The sequence below is a fragment of the Salvia hispanica genome, chromosome 5 (genome assembly GCF_023119035.1).
Source record: "Salvia hispanica cultivar TCC Black 2014 chromosome 5, UniMelb_Shisp_WGS_1.0, whole genome shotgun sequence".
In the NCBI taxonomy this organism is placed as follows: domain Eukaryota; kingdom Viridiplantae; phylum Streptophyta; class Magnoliopsida; order Lamiales; family Lamiaceae; genus Salvia; species Salvia hispanica.
This window is the reverse complement of record NC_062969.1, coordinates 6,599,919-6,620,122: the sequence shown is the minus strand read 5'-3', so window position 1 is coordinate 6,620,122 and position 20,204 is coordinate 6,599,919. Positions and strand designations below refer to the sequence as shown.

The 20,204-nt window shown below is 37.6% G+C and overlaps 2 protein-coding genes across 3 annotated transcripts; one reads left to right on the top strand and one right to left on the bottom strand.

Annotated features, from left to right (window-relative positions):
- Positions 1-1,934: 1,934 nt before the first annotated feature.
- On the top strand, positions 1,935-2,531 carry LOC125189307. Its single transcript, XM_048086596.1, has one exon. It carries the CDS (start codon positions 2,004-2,006, stop codon positions 2,529-2,531), a length of 528 nt encoding a protein of 175 aa, XP_047942553.1. The 5' UTR covers positions 1,935-2,003.
- A 1,486-nt stretch (positions 2,532-4,017) lies between these two features.
- On the bottom strand, positions 4,018-18,185 carry LOC125186305 (putative late blight resistance protein homolog R1B-17). Of its 2 annotated transcripts, none has more exons than XM_048082656.1 (6): positions 16,973-18,185; positions 9,811-12,049; positions 9,463-9,553; positions 7,293-8,434; positions 4,869-7,101; positions 4,018-4,560 (listed from the first exon to the last, which is right to left on the bottom strand). In XM_048082656.1, the coding sequence occupies exons 1-2, from the start codon at positions 18,113-18,115 to the stop codon at positions 9,842-9,844; spliced, it is 3,351 nt and encodes a 1,116-aa protein (XP_047938613.1). In that variant the 5' UTR covers positions 18,116-18,185; the 3' UTR covers positions 4,018-4,560; positions 4,869-7,101; positions 7,293-8,434; positions 9,463-9,553; positions 9,811-9,841. The 2 variants fall into 2 exon arrangements, with proteins under 2 accessions (XP_047938613.1, XP_047938614.1); XM_048082657.1 differs by having other exon boundaries at positions 4,869-6,938.
- Between the last annotated feature and the right edge of the window lie 2,019 nt (positions 18,186-20,204).

The following is a 20,204-nucleotide window of genomic DNA, read 5'->3' as shown; positions in this document are numbered from 1 at the left end:
GTCGGGTACGGGTACCCGCAATGTCGGGTACGGGATACCCGACAGGGTATCGGGTAATCCCGGTATGTGGCGGGGCGGGTATCGGGACAACAATTTGGCTAAAATCGGATACGGGTACCCGACTTATCGGGTGCGGATACCCGGGGGTAACCCGTTTCGCCACCCCTAAATTAATCCTATAAAACTGTGGAATTGAAAATTTGAAGCGGGTGTAAGTAGTCTAATTCCTTATTTGGCACTAAAATACAGTATTAATTTGGTCACATTCGTATGTAATTGTAACCAAATTCCCTAATAACATGCTTGTATACTCATTTCCTCATAATAGTTCAAAAACAAGCATCAGGAGTACTATTTATATTGGTGAATTTGTTGGAATTGAACTTGATAGTGACTTCCTACCTATGGATGGTGGTGGGATATTGACAAATTTATTAACAGTTAACCTAAGATCTAAATAAGTATTCAGATTCCCTCTTCAACAGCTCATCAAATTTTTCTTCAATGTTTTCATGATTATGACTTCCTCTCAATTTTTTTGTAAGTAGGGGATTGTTAATTAGAGCAATCAAGTTTGGTGAGTAGACAAATAGAAAAGTAGCAAAGAAATAAGTGATACCATCACCTATAATTGGTTTGGTGTTGTCCTTGTGTGGCTTGTGAATAGAGCCAACGGTAGTTCCATCCCTTACCATGTGCTTGCAGCAATAGTATAATTTAATCTAACCACTTTAAGCCAAAACAAGTGATTTCAATTTAGGATCATATCTTATATGCCTCTAGCTATCCTCTCACATACTCATTAATCAGTTAGAATATTTATGTAATAATTGTAGTTTGCGGCCCAAAAGTTAGAAGTACGCTTTTTCAACAATGATCTAATAATGTGCAGTCGACGATCCTAGATCCTAGATCCTAGCAGTAATGAATTCTCGTTGTAATATAATTTTTGTGGTTGATTGTTGGAAGAGTCGTCTTCACTACATACATATTTCAGCGGACAAACACAATTTATTTTCAAAGGGTCCAGTTGAAATGCCTCATATATGTATAATGGGACCAGATAAATAGCAAATCAACCCTAGCATGAAACATGTTTTGCTAAAAGACAAATGAACATATAAACATACTAACATGCATCTTTAGCAAATTAATAAGTAGAGTCATAATATTAAGGGTTATTGGTCCATACAATCTCAAATATCGGACAAAATTTAGTATTCCCACAAACTTAAAATTTAATCGCAAAAATTATGAATTTATGCATTGTGATGAATTTTCCACGATTTGGAAATTCGGCAAAATTTGAGAGAGATTTTAAACTCAAGTAACGTACAAAACGATATCGTTTACACTCATTAAAAGTGGCGTCGTTTCTTATGTTGACAGTTTTGTTCAATTACATAATCTAACGTGCCACGTCAAATTTAATTTAAGAAAAAAAGTTCAAATTCACTAGAAATTTGCATTAAAGTGCAAGTTGAAGTATTATTAACTATCGAGTTTTAAATTCATAAAATACCAAATTATGGTAATTTTGTGATTTTAAGAACCATTACAACTTTCTACATTAATTACTTCAAACTCCAATTTGTCGTATACAAATCCTCAAATCATCTACATTCGTTGCACCAATACTTTGTACACAGCCTACCTACTTAATAATGTTCTCCATTTTATATTCCCTAAATCACCCTGTCAATAGCTACTTTGATGATTTCATTGTATGCAGCTTGCTTAAACAATATCCTAATTAATGAAATATACTCTTTATACAACATAGAACACATAACCAACAATTTAGATTAATAATTTCTCCCTTGTCCTTTCTCCTCAACAACCATCACACACATCCTTCATACCAATACATGTAAATCTAATACAAAATTTTCATTTACAGACAGGTCTAAACTTAAAGGTGCCATAACTATCAAACCCTTATATAAATAGTTAAACACTCTCACCTCCCCTTCCCTCCTTCCCTCTCCTCTCTCCTCAAAAAAATGGGCAATGTAGCAATGTGTGCTCCTTCAATCATCGGCACCAACGAAGTAAAAATCCTCTGCTGCGACGGCAGATTGCTGGTCTACACAAGGTCACCAATCAAAGCAGCAGAAATCATGCTCGAGTTCCCCGGGCAGTTCCTTTGCGAGTCCGGTGAGCTGAAAGTCGGGCAGCGAGTGCCTGGCGTTTGCGCGGAGGAAGAGCTGGAGAGCGGGCAGGTCTACTTCCTTCTGCCGATGGAAATGCTATACTCCGTCCTCACGGAGGAAGAACTCAAGTATCTGACGCACAAGACGACTAAAGGAATGAAGCATGGGGCAGCCTCAAATTTCTCTAAGATTTTTCCTGAATTCAACTGTCTGTTTCCGAGTGGCTCAGACGACAATGGCGTGGAGGAGCTTGATGTAGTTGGTGGTGGTGATTCGCTGCTGCAAGTTGGGAGGTTTTCAAGGCAAAGATCATGGCAGCCTGCATTGGAAACCATTGTTGAAGCCCCTAAAAAAGCAACTTTGCTGATTTTTAAATGATATTTTTCTATTCCATATGATGTGTCGGTCAAGGCAGATATTCTTTAAAATATCTCATGTGAATATGAAGGAAAGACAATAAGATTAGTTTAATTTTGGTGTCTTTGGTAAAAGAGTTTTTCTTTTTTCTAGCAAGATTAGCTAAGGATCCGTTCCATACGCGGAATAAGAATTGAACTAGAATTATAATTTTTATGAAATTGAATTCGACAGAATTAAATTATTGTAATTCAATTTTAAATTTTTTGTTCAATAAAAATGATATAATTGATATGAGGTGTGTATGTGCATACAGCGTGTTTCTAGATATAGTCTGTGTTTGTGTGAATGTGCCCAAAAATTTTAAACTATTTGGATTCTAATCTACTTAATTTTAATGTGGAATTTAAATTGTGAGAATGAATTGAAATTGTAATTCAACTTCAAATCCAAATATTTTGCAGTATCAAATATTGGATTTGGAATTAAATGTTATAATTCCAATTCCATGGGCCAAATTCCATGACACGTAACATAGCCTTATTAGTTTTGACCTAATAATATAAAATAGGTGTTGGTAGTTGTCTCTCCTATCCTAAGCTCTCGTGCAAATGTGAAACGTGTGTGTTTGATATGGCCGCGACAGTAATGTTAGAGCCAGAAATTCAATTTATGGGTGGAAAAGATATACGTGAGGAAATTTTGAAGAATTGAGAGGGTACATTTACAAAGAAATTTGACTAAATTTACAAACTAATAGAACAAAATACTTTTGGTAAAAAATTGAGTGGGCATTTGTCCCACCATTGAGAGGGTACATTTACAAAGAAATTTGACTAAATTTACAAATTAATAGAACAAAATACTTTTGGTAAAATTGAGTGGGCATATGTCCCACCTAGAGACCATGTGAATCCGCTACTGGGCAATGGTGGCGAGGAAGGAGGTGGGTGGGCAAACGGGTGAGTTTTATTAATTTTTTTTAATAAAATAAAATAAATGTATACTCTCTTTTTCTATTTTGAATTTAGAGTTATTTACAATAATTAATTTTCTTTTATTTATGATTTTTTCCTCTAAATTTAACGACACTTAGTCATAGATAGAGAGGAGAATGGGCTTGTATGCTTTGGGTTAAGGTACCGTGGGTTTTATGGTTTAGAATTTAGATGACATCTAGGGTTTAGTAGGCTTTTTGGTCTTATTTTCTAAATGACTCGCCATCTTATTCTTCTTCAAGGTGTCGTTGGCACATTTAATTTTTCCTTTGACCAATAAATTTCATTAATATGTTTATTTATTAATTGGAATATTTCTAATATTCTTGAATTTATATTAAATTAATTTTTTTATTTAATACAAATATGACTTTGTTTTAAACGAAAAATTGTTTTACTATAATGGACTAATCCGTATCAGCTTTGCGCTGTATCACGGCTCCTTATCCCTATTACTAAAGGCCTAAGCCCAAAGCCCAAAATACAAAAGCCTAATAACATAAACAATAGGAACAGAGATAAATATATTAGACTGAAACTTGTTGATATTGCAAGTTTGCAACCACCCTATGATTACAAGACTGCTATTGCAGTTTTCCACAAATTATAAAAAGAAAACATAGTTGGTTTTTTCTTCTTAAACTAACATTAAATCAATTCTAATCAACCTGATGCAGGGAAGGATTAGGTTAAGAGCTTAAGAGCTTGATTGCAGATTTGCAGAGAGAGTACAGAGATAAGAGAGGATAGACTAGGAAGTTCTGATTCATTAATTGACTATAGAAGATGTATACATAGCTATTTGTTGACATTTGTTATTGAACTGATAACTGCTTCTCCAACAAACTCCATCTCTAACATCTTCCATCAGTAGCAGTTTCTCGATCCTCCATTTACACGTATCATAGCCACGCCCGTGGCAAAAATAAATCAATCTCAAACTGAAAATGAGCCTTGATATTGAACCAACTCGGTCATTATTTGAAGTTTTCGTTTAGTCTCTAGTGACTTTTTTCTTGTAAGCTGGCATGATGTTCCTGTTTTCATTTCCTCTGCCCAATGAATTCATAACATAGAGTTATACTCATCTATTTCAACCAATTTAAAAAGAGGATATATTGATAGACTATATGCTCAAGCTTTACAAATCTGGGGAAAGTGAGTTTCTATCATAAAATAGTAGATCAACTTCTTCAAAAGAATATACTAATAACTCCAAAAGAGGTATACATAAGAAAACATTAGAAATACTATACTTATGAAAAGAAACACATATAGTAGGAACTGTATAGTAGGAATATGATAGGAATATGATACTAGTGAATGTATAAAAGTATAAAACTGAATTGAAGAGACTAACCTTTGTAAGCATGCAGTCATGAGTCGAGATTCTCATCATCCCATGAAGAATGGACATCAATTGTTAGCTTTTCTATTCTATTCTCCAAATCATTTTCTTTCATTTTTTCTGCCCATGTCACAGCTGAAGGGCTGCAATCAGCTACTTGAAGCATTCGAACACTGCAAGTCAAGTAAGCAGGGAACTCTTCTAGGTTATAGCAATGTTTAATTCTAAGATAGTTAAGAGAAAAAAGGCTTGGGTTTCTTGTTCGCCACAGCACTAGATCAGTATCTTCTAGTGAGAGAAGCTTAAGCTGGCCGAAACTGGCATAATCTGTTTCCCATACTGGTCCTTGAAAGGCAAAGCATCGTAATTTGAGCACCTCAAGATTGGGTAGTCTGCCAATTATGTCCATGTAACTCCATGGATATCCTAGCCCACTCAAACTCAGCTTCTTAAGAGACACTGGAAACATGGAATGCGGAACAGGTGGAGTCACAGTATCTAAGTCAGGATTCACAACCACACAAGTAAATGATTCCAGTTTGCCTAGACTAGAAATGTTATTCAAGTGATGGAAGGACTTGCCATCATCTCCCGGCTCGAGCTGGATTCGCACTCCTAACCTCTTTAGATTTGGAACAACTCGAAGAACCTCCTCAGTGCAACTATCAATGTTCACATCTAATAGTGTAGAGAGGTTGCCTAACACCTCATCACTACTTGGGTTAGGTAGGTTGCACCCTTCAACCCGAAGATATCTCAATTCTTTCATACCCCAAATTTCCGTGGGCAAGATTGAAGAATCTTCAAGTGACTTGGTGCTCAAATGCCTTGTTACAAGCAACTTCTCTAGGTTGCGGAGTTGGGATATAGCAGCAGGAATCCTCCCGTCACAAGTGAGGGTGAGGTACCTTAGATGAATGAGTTCCACAGCTTCAATTGGGAACTCATATAAACGGATTGACATAGCATCCACTATCCTCAGCAGCCTCGACCTAAAAGGTATTGGCACTGGATATTGATGGTATGGGCCAGTGCATAAGAGAGAACGTGTGTATAACATTGAGTTATGCTCATGTTTGATGCCTAACAAAATGTTATTACGAATGCACACTCTCCTAAGCTCCTTCTTTAAACCTTGTACAGTGTAAGCATTGAAAAACATGCTCTTCTCAGCTTCACGGCTACACATATGCCAAAACACAGAATGAAGTCTACATGTCTTACTAGAGTCAGGATCGGAGTCCCTGCATTGGACCATAACCAGACTTCGATTAACAATCTGCATCAAACATTTTCGAGCATAAACTTGTAAAGTCTGACAAGGATCTGGCTCAAGAAATCCCTCTGCAACCCACAAATCAATGAGCTTCGACACTGGGACCTCATCGTTGCGTGAGAAAAGTCCCATATAGAGAAAACATGCTTTCAGATGTTGTGGTAAGTACTGATAGCTAGGATATAACACCTTATGCATATGATCATATGCATCCTTGAAAACTGAATTTCTTTCCTCTGCTACCATGCTCCAATACTCTAGTGTTTTCTCAGCTTTTGACAAGAGATTGGCAATTGTGAGGATCAACAGAGGAAGACCTTCACATTTGTTTGAAATTTTCTTGCCAACTTCCTATAGCCGAGCAGGACATGACACACCAACAAACACCTTTTGACAAAGAAGATCCCAACTTTCTTGTTTATTTAGTAAGCGCACTATGAGAAACCTATCATCTGGCCCAAATAATGGACCTAGCACAGGTTGCCGGGTTGTCACAAAGATTTTAGCTCTAATGTTTGGAAATAAAGTTTTTAAGTGGTACAAGGACTCTGGCTTCCACATATCATCTAACACAATGAAGCATCTCTTGTTTGATAATTCCATTTCCATACACAAATCTGCAGCTAATTTTGCATCATTTTTTACACGTTCTCTATCGATTTGAGGATATAATTGAGCTAGAATATCGATCAAGATTTCCTCTGGCTTATATTTTGGGCCGAGAGCCACCCACACCCGGTGGTCATAGTGATGCGAAACTGAGGAATCTTCGAAAAGATTCTTAACAAAAGTAGTCTTTCCAATACCTGCCATTCCACAGATGAACATGATTTTTGATTTTGGAAAGTATGTTTGGGGAAAAAGATACTCCTTGATTAGCTTAACAGCCAAAGAGATCTCAAGTGGAGATGTGATTTTCATCTTTTTGTCACCTGTATGCGCATATGAGTCTTCTCTGATTTTACAAACCTTGCAGGAAAATTGAGTATATATTCTGGTGTTAATTTTAACCCAAAGTTTTTTTGCATAAAACAGCACGAAGGTATGTATAGAGAAAGACCAATTCCTTTTAGTGACTAGATGAAATCGATCAATTTAGTTGTATATGTATTTACTTAAAAGTTGTGAGACAGAAAGCGAAAATAGGTTGGCGATGGTACCTCGGAGACTTCATCATGGACGACGAATATGGAGTGATGTTCATCCGCAGCTAGCTTGTTCCAGCTTTCATGATCTGGATTCATGTCGAATTTGCATAGGAAGAGGATAACTCTAGCAAACGCAATTCGACTTCCTCCACAATTCTCAGCAATCTGCTTCCCAGCTTTCTCCATTTCTGGATCTATCTCCTTCTCGCACCCGAACATCAACAATCGAAGATAATCCCACATGTACTCATCCCACAGAATCGGCATTTCGTGAATATAAAAACTTTTTGCATATTGGGCAACTTCGATGAGCCCTGTGGTCAGCAAGATTAGGCTGCCGTTGTGTTGCTCTGGAAATGAGTTTTTCAACTCATCCCAAACCTCAACGTCGTCTACATCATCCAACACAATCATGTATCTCCGACCCTTCAACCTCGCATACAAATCCTTCCTCAATTTCACCATATCATGATGATCAATTCGTGCTTGATCATCTACTTGGGCGATGATATTATTGAGAATTTCAGTGATTTGGTAGTTTCTGCCTAGGGTCACCCATGCGCCACAGTCGAAGGGCTCTTCTTTTGCGACGAATATTTGGTCGAAAAGGTGTTTTGCGACCATGCTTCTGAGAGAGCCTCTCTTTCCGACGTAGGAGTAAACCCCAAAATCATAGGGCCTCGTTGGTTTGAGCAGGTAGTCTTTTATTTCGGCTAATTCGTTTGATAATCCTACCATTTCAAAACCGACATCGTTGGTTGGTGAATCAGCTGCATCATCATCATCTTCGTCAACGTCGAGTGATGACGGAGTGAAATCCTTCTTTATCTTCGCCGTGGTTTGGATCAAGGAATGTATCTCTCGCCTCGATTCGAGAAACTGATTTGATTCGATGGCATCTTCTGCTTTTTGTACGGCTTCTCTGATTTCGGCATCCAAAGCGTTCCATATCTTGCTGTTGTCGTGGTAGAATTCGTTGAGAAATTCTTGCAAGGATGTGATTTCTTTGGAAGCAAATTCAAGGATTTCTCGACTTGAGGATGGAATGGGAGTGTGAGAAGAGTTAAGAAGGCGATGTATAGTTTGCTTCAGAGAAATCACAGCTGCATATGCCATCTCTCTCTTGCTAGCTTAATGAGTTTTAAAAAAATTACCTAAGCGCGTATGAATAAAAAGAAGAGATAGATAAGTTACGTTTTTAGAATTCCAAAATTTATTAATATTAATTTGAATGTGAAATAATGAAAATAAACACATAGTTGCGATTAGCTAAATTAAATTAACAACGAAAAGTCTCGCTTTGACGTATCGATGTGGCAATATATAAATTTAATTGCACTAGCATATGAATGCATTTGCATCTGCACGACTGTCTTCGAAATTATTCTCAATATAAAATGAAGTAATAACTGAATATAAAATCCATTGGATTCAACAGTGTTCTTCTCATTAATAAGCTTTTAGGTATCAAAAGTACATTATAGGGACGGTGATCACATATGCACGGATGGATCACACGGTTGCGATCGTCAGCTCTCCATCGCACTGTGCATATGTGATCACCGTTTCAAGTGAGTCTACACGAACCCAAGGGTTTAGATTCGAGTTGAAGCCATTTGTCTTTCTGACTTTTTGATTGTATAATGTTTATCATAGACTACTAAAGGCTAAAGCCCAAAATACATAAAGCCAAAGAACATAACCAAGAGGAACAGAGATGATGACCTTAGAATGAAACTCGTCAATATTACAACCACTCTAAAATCACAGGACTGATATTGCAGTTTTCCATAAAATGTACTACCTCCGTCCCCCAAAATTTGCTACATTTGACCCGACACGGGTTTTAAGAAATGTAATGGAAAGTAAGTTGAAAAAGTTGGTGGGATGTGGGTCCTACTCTAAAGTATTAGTTTTATAATAAAATGTGAGTAAGAATGAGTTAGTGGAATATGGGGTCCACTACTAAAAATGGTAAAAGTGAAGTATATCAAATTTTCAGGGACGGACCGAAATAATAAACTGTATCAAATTTTCAGGGACAGAGGTAGTAAAAACAAAACACAGTTGGTTTTCCTCTTCCTAAGTTTACATAATTTAAATCAATTCCACGTATCAACACCCGTAACTAAAGCAAATAAAATTCAAACTGAAAATGAACCTTAGTTCTGAAGCAACTCACAGTCATCATTTGAAGTTATCCCAGAATCCCATGAGTCTGCAAATGCCTTGTTTCTTGTAAGCTGCCATGCATATTCCTGTTTTCATTTCCTCTGCCAAATTCATAACTCTACTTCAATCAATTTAACAGAGGATAGTAATAAGAGCTTTAGGAATCTGGGGAAAGTGATTTTCTTGCAAAAAGTGTAGATCAACATCTTCAAAAGAATATAATAAATCAAGTAGGGGCATGTGTAGGAAAACTTAAGAAATAGTATATACGTATCATTATCAACAAAAACACATACTCCTATAATAGGAACTGTCTATGATACTACTAAAAATAGAATATTGAATTGAAGAGACTAACCTTGGTAAGCACGCAGTCATGGGTCGAGATTCTAATCATCCCATGAAGAATGGACATCAATTGTGAGCGTTTCTATTCTATTCTCCAAATCATTTTCCTTCATTTTTTCTGCCCATGCCACAGCTGAAAGGCTACAGTCAGCTACTTGAAGCATTCGAACACTACAAGTCAAGTAAGCAGGGAACTCTTCTAGGTTATAGCAATGTTTAATTCTAAGATAGTTAAGAGAGAAGAAGCTTGGGTTTCTTGTTCGCCACAGCACTAGATCAGTATCTTCGAGTGAGAGAAGCTTAAGCTGGCCGAAACTGGCATAATCTGTTTCCCATACTGGTCCTTGAAAGGCATAGCATCGTAATTTGAGCACTTCAAGATTTGGTAGTCTGCCAATTATGTCCATGTAAATCCATGGATATCCTAGCCCACTCAAACTCAACTTCTTAAGAGACTCTGGAAACATGGAATGAGGAGCAGGTGGAGTGACAGTATCCTGACTTAAGTCAGGATTCACAACCACACAAGTAAGTGATTCCAGTTTGCCTAGACTGGATATGTTATTCAAGTGATGGAAGGACTTGCCATCATCTCCCGGCTCGAGCTGGATCCGGACTCCTAACCTCTTTATATTTGGAACACCTCTAAGAACCTCCTCAGTGCAACTATCAATGTTCACATCTAATAGAGCTGAGAGGTTAACTAAAACCTCATCACTACTAGGGCTAGGTAGGTTGCATCCTTCAACTCGAAGATACCTCAGTTCCTTCATACCCCAGATTTCCATGGGCAGAATTGAAGAATCATCAACAGATTTGGTGCTCAAATGCCTTTTCACAAGCAACTTCTCCAGGTTGCGGAGTTTGGATATAGAAGCAGGAAGCCTCCCATCACAAGTGAGGGCAAGGTACCTTAGATGTATGAGTTCCACTGCTTCGATTGGGAACTCATACAAACGGATTGACACAGCATCTAATATCCTCAGCAGCCTCGACCCAAAAGGTATTGGTACTGGATAATGATGGTATGGGCCAGTGCATAAGAGAGAACGCGTGTATAACATTGAGTTATGCTCATGTTTGATGCCTAACAAACTGTTATTACGAATGCACACTCTCCTTTGCTCCTCCTTTAATCCGTGTACAGTATAAGCATTGAAAAACATGCTCTTCTCAGCTTCACGGCTACACATATACCAAAGCCCAGAATGAAGTCTACATGTCTTACTGGATTTGGGATCAGAGTCCCTCCGTTGGACCATAACTAGACTTCGATTAACAATCTCCTTCAATGATTTAAGAGCATAATCTTCTACAGTCTGAGAAACATCTGGCTCAAGAAACCCATCTGCAACCCACAAATCAATGAGCTTTGACACTGGAACCTCATCATTCAGTGAGAAAACGCCCATGTAGAGAAAACACGCTTTCAGATGTTGTGGTAAGTACTGATAGCTGGGAACTAACACCTTATGCATATGATCATATGCATCCCTGAACACTGAATTTCTTTCCTCTGCTACCATGCTCCAATACTCTAGTGTTTTCTCTTCTTTTGACAAGAGATTGGCAACTGTGAGGATTAAGAGAGGAAGACCTTCACATTTGTTAGAAATTTTCTTGCCAATTTTCTCTAGTCGAGGAGGACATGACGCACCAACAAACAACTTGTGACAAAGAAGATCCCAACTTTCTTGCTTATTGAGTAAGCGCACTGTGTAATACCTATCATCTGGCCCAAATGATGGACCTAGCCCAGGTTGCCGGGTTGTTACAACGATATTAGCTCTAATGTTTGGAAATAGAGATTTTAAGTGGTATAAGGGCTCTGGATTCCACATATCATCTAACACAATGAAGCATCTCTTGTTTGATAATTCCATTTCCATACACAAATCTGCAGCTAATTTTGCATCATTTTTGACACGTTCTCTCTCGATGTGGGGATATATATGAGCTAGAATATCGATCAAGATTTCCTCTGGCTTATATCTTGTGCCGAGAGCCACCCACACCCGGTGGTCATAGTGATGCGAAACTGAGGAATCTTCGAAAAGATTCTTAACAAGAGTAGTCTTTCCAATACCTGCCGTTCCACAGATGAACATGATTTTTGATTTTGGAAAGTATTTTTGGGGAAAAAGATACTCCTTGATTAGTTTAAGAGCCGCAAAAGTCTCAAGTGGAGCTGTGATCGTAAACTTGTTTTCGTCTGTAAGCTCATATATGTCTTCTCTGAGTTTACGAACCTGGCAGGAGAAAAAGATAAAATGCAAGGGTCATTACTCTTTGTCTACGTCTTCAAATTAAGGATATATTTTGGTGTTATTTTTAACTTATGTTTTTTAACATAAAACAACATTAACGGTCCATTCGGTATACGGAATTGGAATTGGAATTGAATAGTAATTCAATTCCAAATCCTATGGAATTGGTATAATGTTAAATTCATTGTTTAATAATTTTATTTAACAAAAATCTGACATGGAATTGAATAGTAATTCAATTCCAAATCCTTTGTATGGTATAGCTATGGAATTGGTATAATGTTAAATTCATTGTTTAATAATTTTATTTAACAAAAATCTGACATTAGTTAAGAAATATTGATACCACTTAATTAGTAGCTAGATTACATTCACTTAGAACAAAACTAAAATGAAAATCTATAAAATTATTAAAAAAATCACTAGGTACAATAATAATACAAAAATATGAATGGCACGTCCAAATTAAATATTAAAAAAAATGCTATCTGTAAACACCAGAAAAAATTGAGTCATTTTGGCAAGGGTAGGGGTGGGAATATGGATATCGGGTATTGGGTTTATCCGTACCCGACCCGATATCCATCGGGTATTGGATACCCAATATCCAATTTTATGAGATTGGGTATAGGATTGGATATTGAAATTTAAGATAGAACGGGTACTGGGTAATCCGAATGAGTATCGAATATTACCTGAATATCCAATTTATTATCATTTTTTAAACTAGATTTAACAATTTTAAGCTTCTAAGAGCTGGGCTAATTTATTTACTACTAGGTTAAACTTTCTTTAAACTTATATAAATAAGTCGATCTCTCTTACTCTAGGTCACCACTTCTCCAAACTCTCAAGTTTTACGTATTGCATAACCAACTCATGTGGTTTTTACATTTTAGTTAATTGTTTTGACTTTTAAATTATATTATTGGTTGTTTCTACGATTTAATTAAATACATAACTTTTATTACTTTACTTACATATTGCATAACCAATCCCCATAAATATAATCATATACTTAAAATAAAAGTAACCCATTTTTTATAATTTTATACTACAAATTAAATGAAACATTAAAGATATTAGTCAATTTAAATATTTATATATTTATATTAATACATATAGTTTGAATTTTTTTTTATTACTAGTTATTAACATATGTAAAGAGTCGGGTATTTGGGTACCCGATATGTCGGGTATGGATACCCAGGACGGTTATTGGAGTACCCGAAAATATATCGGGTCGGGTTTTGGATAGACATTTAGATGATTTTCGGATTTGGGTACCCGATTTTTTTGGATTGGATACCCGTATTTCCACCCCTAGTCAAGGGTGTTAATTTGGTATTTTTTTCATTGTTTAGAAGATTTGAATGCTGAGAACCCATTAAAAACTAATTGAGACTTTTTCTAAAACAGTTCGAAGACACGAAAAAACTCAATATAAAGAACACAAATTTGTTGGAAAAACCATATTAACTTCAAAAGTTGAACACAACGTAATTTAACATAAATTCAAGCAATCCTTCCATCGATTTTTCATGAAACTCAACAAATTGGATTGTGAAAAAAATGGATCTTGATTATCAATAAATCGATCGTGGCTCACAACGCAGTTGAAAAGAGAGAGAAACGGCAGATCAAGGGCACAGAGGCACAGTTGAAATGAGAGAAAAAAGAGGCGGAACGGCTAGGGCATGCAGGAGAAGTGTGAGGGACAAAGAATAATTTTTTGTTTTATATGACCCGTTTCCATAAATGACCCGTAAAAGATCCGCATTTTTTGCTAAATTTGACCCAGTGAAATTATAATTCTTTTGTTTTGGTATGGAATTGAAGTTGTGGAATTGGATTTGGTGGAATTGAAATTCAATTCCAAATTCATATACTTTAGTGGTGTTGGGTATCAGCGGTACTCCATGATCGACACACAAACGGAATTTTATTAAGCTTCCGACAACGGTGTACGAATCATACACAACACAACAGTGGTGTACACAACACCAACACAACACTATGACTCTTGGAGGACACACCTCACAAGACGCCCAAGGACACGCCTCTAGCTCTACGAGGACACACCTCGGACACTAACTCTCGTACACACTCACACACACTTAGCTAGTGCACTCACTCACTCTCTTGTGTACTCTTTTCTCACACACACCTAGCTACACTCCTAATGCCAATTTATAGGCATACTAAGTCGGTTAGTTTGCCGACTTACTAAATCTAGAGAATTCCTCCAATCTCTAGCCTATTCCCTAATTACATATTATTATTTTAATATAGCATCTATGTCGTGACTTTGGTAAATTCTCGGCAACTCCAGATCCTTCATCAAAGGCGGTGGAGACAATATTTTAATACTCCCCCTCGACACCGACTTTTTTTTCCGTATGGTTAGTTGCTCCTGCAGCTTCTGTAGCTCCGCAGTGCTGAGCTCTTCAAGATGCATGTCTTGACATGATTCTTCAGTTGAGACGGCTTCCCTAAATTCTCTTTCTCCGGCAATTGTTTTCTTCCGTGTTTTGCTTGATCTTCGAACTTGTAGTTTCTCTGATTCTTCTTCGGACTCCAAAACCTTTTCCGGCTGCTTCAGCGTTCTTGCTGCTTGATCCGCTTCAACCCATGATATTTTTATTCCTTCACCTTCATCATTTTCTCCTTGAGTTTCTGGAAGCTTCACATGTTGCTCGTCGATTTCCTCCTCAACTTCTAGCGGCTCCAGTTTTATTTCTCCATTTGCTTCTCCCCAAGTCTCCTCAATAATATTACGCTCTTCGTCTTCAGTAATCAACATGGAATCGTCAAAGTTCCAATCTTCTTCTTCTACAACGAAGGACGCCTGGAATTCCAACTCTCTGTCACTCAGAATAGCTATTGCTTCCATGTCCCATTCTTCTTCATCCGGTGATGCACCACTAGTTATCACTGCATGACCTTCTACTGGCTTTTTCTCAGATCATCTTCTTCTCGTTCACGCCACTGATCTCGATCACCTTCGTCCCTTCTACATCGATATTCTCGTTCACCTTCTACTCTCCTACTGTTAGGTTTGGTATACTGAAAAGCATGTTTCGAGCAAGTTTCGCGCGAATAGAATCTTGCTTGTATACGAAAAACTCTACAATCCACTTTTAACCCGATTCAGTATTATTCGAGCAGTATCGCACGAATAAGAATCAATATATTATTACATTGTGTTTGCTTGTGCATTTATAAGATGTTTTACAAACATTTAAATGCATAAGAAGTAAACAAAGCCTAAGTCTTTTACTTAGTAGACTGGTTGTGGGCATCGTCCACTTTAAGGTAACTACAGTCGGTTCTATGCAATGTTTTGCAAAAGAGAAAGAAGAATTTTACAACCTAGACAGACTTTGGCTACCTATCGTGAAAGCTTGCAATGTCAGTCCGATTATTTCTAAGCCTTTCTGAAATAAGACGACGTTGGTGTGGTATAGCTTCTGAATGGATCTAACGAGAAAGACTAGGTCTTGATAAATAACTATTTCTTAATCTACATACGTTAGCATTAAGCATACGGTATTGATTATGCACTACTTTGACTTATCAAATGGTGCGGGTTTTTCGCAACCCAATAATCCCGATATATTGGGTAGTGGTGATTAATATCTAGTGGTGCTAGGATTGCTATTATGTTGAATCGTGCGCGAGGTGAGTCTCGTTTGATAATGTCCTCAAGAGGATCTTGAACAAGGTTTTATTATTCAGAAAACTGACCAGTTGGAGTTTTATCACTCTATGAATAATAAATAAGTGTTTCTTGCTAAATCCACTCTTGGAATTAAGCGAGATGTTAATTAATTAAGTCCATAGCAGACATTAATTAATTAATGGACATTTATATCATAAGCGCGAGAAATAAATAATATAAATAACGAAACCCGGATTACTTGTAATTTCGGATTTAGATGGGGAGTGCAATATTACTTCTGTAGTGTTTGCTTTTAATATTCCAGTTAAAAGCTTATATTAAATTGGGGTTCAATTTAATTAGTAAAAAGCTAATTGGAGGAGTCCATATCCAAAACCTTCCATAGATCCCTGACTGGGCCCAATATGAACTTAATATAAATAGGAGAATAAAGGAGAGACAGAATCACAATTATTATTCATTGAATTTTTCGTCCCTCTCTAAGTTTTAGAGGAGCTCGAAAATTCTTCAGTTTTCCTCTGTGAGGAATTTCTGTCTTCTTTTATTCGAGTCCTAGTATTTTGATAAGATCAGTCCACCCTGATATTAAACACCACGAAAAAGACCACAACTACAATAACAACCACCACGGCTCGACCTGGCTCTAATACCACTTGTTGGGTATCAGCGGTACTCCAGGATCGACACACAAACGGAATTTTATTAAGCTCCCGACAACGGTGTACGAAACACCAATACACAACACAACAGTGGTGTACACAACACCAACACAACACTACGACTCTTGGAGAACACACCTCACAAGACGCCCGAGGACACGCCTCTAGCTCTACGAGGACACACCTCGGACACTAACTCTCGTACACACTCACACACACTTAGCTAGTGCACTCACTCACTCTCTTGTGTACTCTTTTCTCACACACACATAGCTACACTCCTAATGCCAATTTATAGGCATACTAAGTCGGTTAGTTTGCCGACTTACTAAATCTAGAGAATTCCTCCAATCTCTAGCCTATTCCCTAATTACATATTATTATTTTAATATAGCATCTATGTCGTGACTTTGGTAAATTAACAATGGATCCATGATACCGAACGGAGCTATATAATATACAAAGAAAGATGTTCAAATTAATATTGAAATCGATCAATCCAGTTGTATATGTATTTACTTATAAGTTGTGAGACAGAGAGCGAAAATAGGTTGGCGATGGTACCTCGGAGACTTCATCATGGACGACGAATATGGAGTGTTGTTCATCCGCAGCTAGCTTGTTCCAGCTTTCCTGATCTGGAGTCATGTCGACTTTGTAGAGGAAGAGGATAATTCTAGCAAGCGCAATTCGACTTCCTCTACAATTCTCAGCAATCTTCTTCCCAGCTCTTTCCATTTCTGGATTGATCTCCTTCCCGTACCTAAACATCATTATTCGAAGAAAATCCCAAAAGAAGTCACCGAATAGCATTGGCATTTCGTGAATATAAAAACTATTTGCATATTGGGCAACTTCGATGAGCCCCGTGGTCAGCACGATTAGGCTGCCATTGTGTTGCTCTGGAAATGAGTTTTTCAACTCATCCCAAACCTCAACGTCGTCAACATCATCCAACACAATCATGTATCTTCGACCTTTCAGCTTCGCATATAGATCCTTCCTCAATTTATCCATATCATGATGATCAAATCGCGCTTGATCATCTACTTGGGCGATGATATTTGTGAGAATTTCAGTGAATTGGTAGTTTCTGCCTACGGTCACCCACGCACCACAGTCGAAGGGCTCTTCTTCTGCGACGAATATATCGTCGAAAAGGGCTTTTGCGGTGATGCTTCTGAGAGAGCCTCTCTTTCCGACGTGGGAGTAAACCCCGAAATCGTAGGGCCTCAGTGGTTTGAGCAGGTCTTCTTTCGTTTCCGCTAACTCATTGGATAATCCTATCATTTCATAGCCGAGATCGTTATCGGTTGAAACGGCTGCATCACCATCACCACCACCACCACCATCATCATCATCATCATCATCTTCATCGTCGTCGAGTGGCGGGTAATTTTGAGTGAAATCGTTCTTTATTTGCGCCATGGTTTCGACAAAGGAATGTATCAGTTCGGGTAAAAAGAGAAATTGATTGGATTCGATGGCATCTTCTGCTTTTTGTACGGCTTCTCTGATTTTGGCATCCAAAGCGTTCCATCTCTTGCTGTTGCTGTTGTAGAATTCGTTGAGAAATTCTTGCAAGGATGTGATTTCTTTGGAAGCAAATTCAAGGATTTCTCGACTTGAGGATGGAATGGGAGTGTGAGAAGAGTTAAGAAGGCGATGTATCGTTTGCTTCAGAGAAATCACAGCTGCATATGCCATCTCTCTTTTGCTAGCTTAATGAGTTTGAAAATTTTCTGTATATGAAATGGTAGTAGGAGTACTATACTGGAGTAGGTACTATATTATGGCGCACAAGCGCGTATAATGGAAATCAAGATAAAAGACAAAAACAAAATAAAATAATAAGTGCTACCTCCGTCCGCAAAATGTTATCCATGTTTAACTCGGCACGGATTTTAAAAAATGTGAAGAAAAGTGAGTGGAAAAAGTAAGTGGAATGTAGGCTCCACATTTATATATTTCATCCGTCCCATAAAAAAATATGTGCGTTTTTTCTTTTTCGTTCGTCCCACAAAAATTTGTGCATTCTATTTTTAAAAAGTTATATCAATTTATTAATGTAAATCCTTTTATTCACTAATACTACTTTATCTATCATTCTGCTCATCTCTCTTACTTTTTTGTTTTAATTCCCGTGTCATATTCATTGTCTATACTTTTATGAATAGAGGAAGTATTAGTCTTATAATAGAATTAATATGAGTATAATGAGTTAACGGAAAGTATGGTGCATTTACCAAAAATGAAAAAAAAAGCAAAATAGATAATATTTCACGGACGGATCAAAATAGTAAAACTGAACAATATTTCAGGACGGAGGGAGTAGATGATTCATTTTGCTTATAATGGTTGAAGTAAGTAATATTTCATCTCACTTGCTGCTTTATTTTTTTATTTACTTCTTTAATTTTTCTTTCTTATATTTTACATATTTTTCATTTAGCTCTTTCTATAGTAATTTTTTAAAATTTATGCTTAAAATAAAATATTTTTCATTTAGCTCTTTCAATAGTAATTTTTTAAAATATATGCTTAAAAGAATCATAAGCAAGACAAAGAGATTATTATCAAAATTGAAGGTAAAAGAATAAAATCCACTATTTATAAGTAGTTAGCAAATTATAGAAACTTACTATAAGGCAGTAAATTAAAATTACAAGATGATCTTTTGATTTTTCCTTTTATTCATTGAAAAAGTAATAAGAATGAGAGGTGTTAAGCTTTTTATCATCCTGGTGTCTGAGCTATTTTTCTGCAGGACCTTCCCTACAGTATCATCACCACAATAGAGTTTAACCACCAAATTCGGGATAGATTGGTGGGGTTCCTCTACGCCTAGGACACCAGAATATCGAACCATGAACGAAGAAAGGCATGAGAGAAAAGCCAATAGCTAGTGATTGTGAGTCCCCAATTCTTGACCGGAAGGGACACCAAAGGCCTCTGCCCTTCCATCCCTTGGATAGACAGAGAGGGAGGGCAGAGCTTTTGGTTTTTTCATGTTGTCAAAGAGTTGAATAATGATTTTTTGTGTTGTCAAATATTTGAACAATGAAAATAGATGGCTAGTGTCTAATTAAAAAAAAAAAACTCAAAATAAACAATAATATTTTTATGTCATGATCGCCAAAACACATCACACCTCAAGTTGTATTAATGAATTGTTTTATGTCTATTTCGCTTACATCGTTCAAATTTTAAATTGTTCAAACAGTGTCAATATTTTCAACATCGTCGGCGTCTGTATGCTTAAGAGCATCCGCAATGGTCGGCTAGCGACCGGCTAGCCGATTCGTCGCGCTGGCCAATCGGCTAGCCGAACCATTACAGTCGAGCCGGCTTGGCTGGCCGATCGCTGGCCGATCGGCCGGCGTCGATTTTTGTTTTTTTTTTTAAAAAAAAAACCTATATAAACGCGATTTTCGTTTTATTTTCATTTGCACCACTTGTTTTAACGAGTTTTCTCTCTCTCTAACTTTCTGTACAAGAGCATCATCGAGCGATGGATCACAACAACGAGTCCGAGTCCGGCGACGAGTGGATCTCGAACTCAGCGGTACTGTGGGATGCCCGGATGGGGCGAGATGGGCCCGGGGTTTAACATCCCTTGGAATCAGATGATGGGGATGATGGCCGGTGCGCGCCGGGGGCGCGGGGATCGCGGGGAGGGTATGTCGGGGGGTATGCCGTGGGGGATGCCGGGCGGCGGGACGTCGGCGCCCGAGTGGGGGGGTATGCCCCCGATGCGCACGACGAGATGATGCTTTGCGGCGAGATGATGGGGATG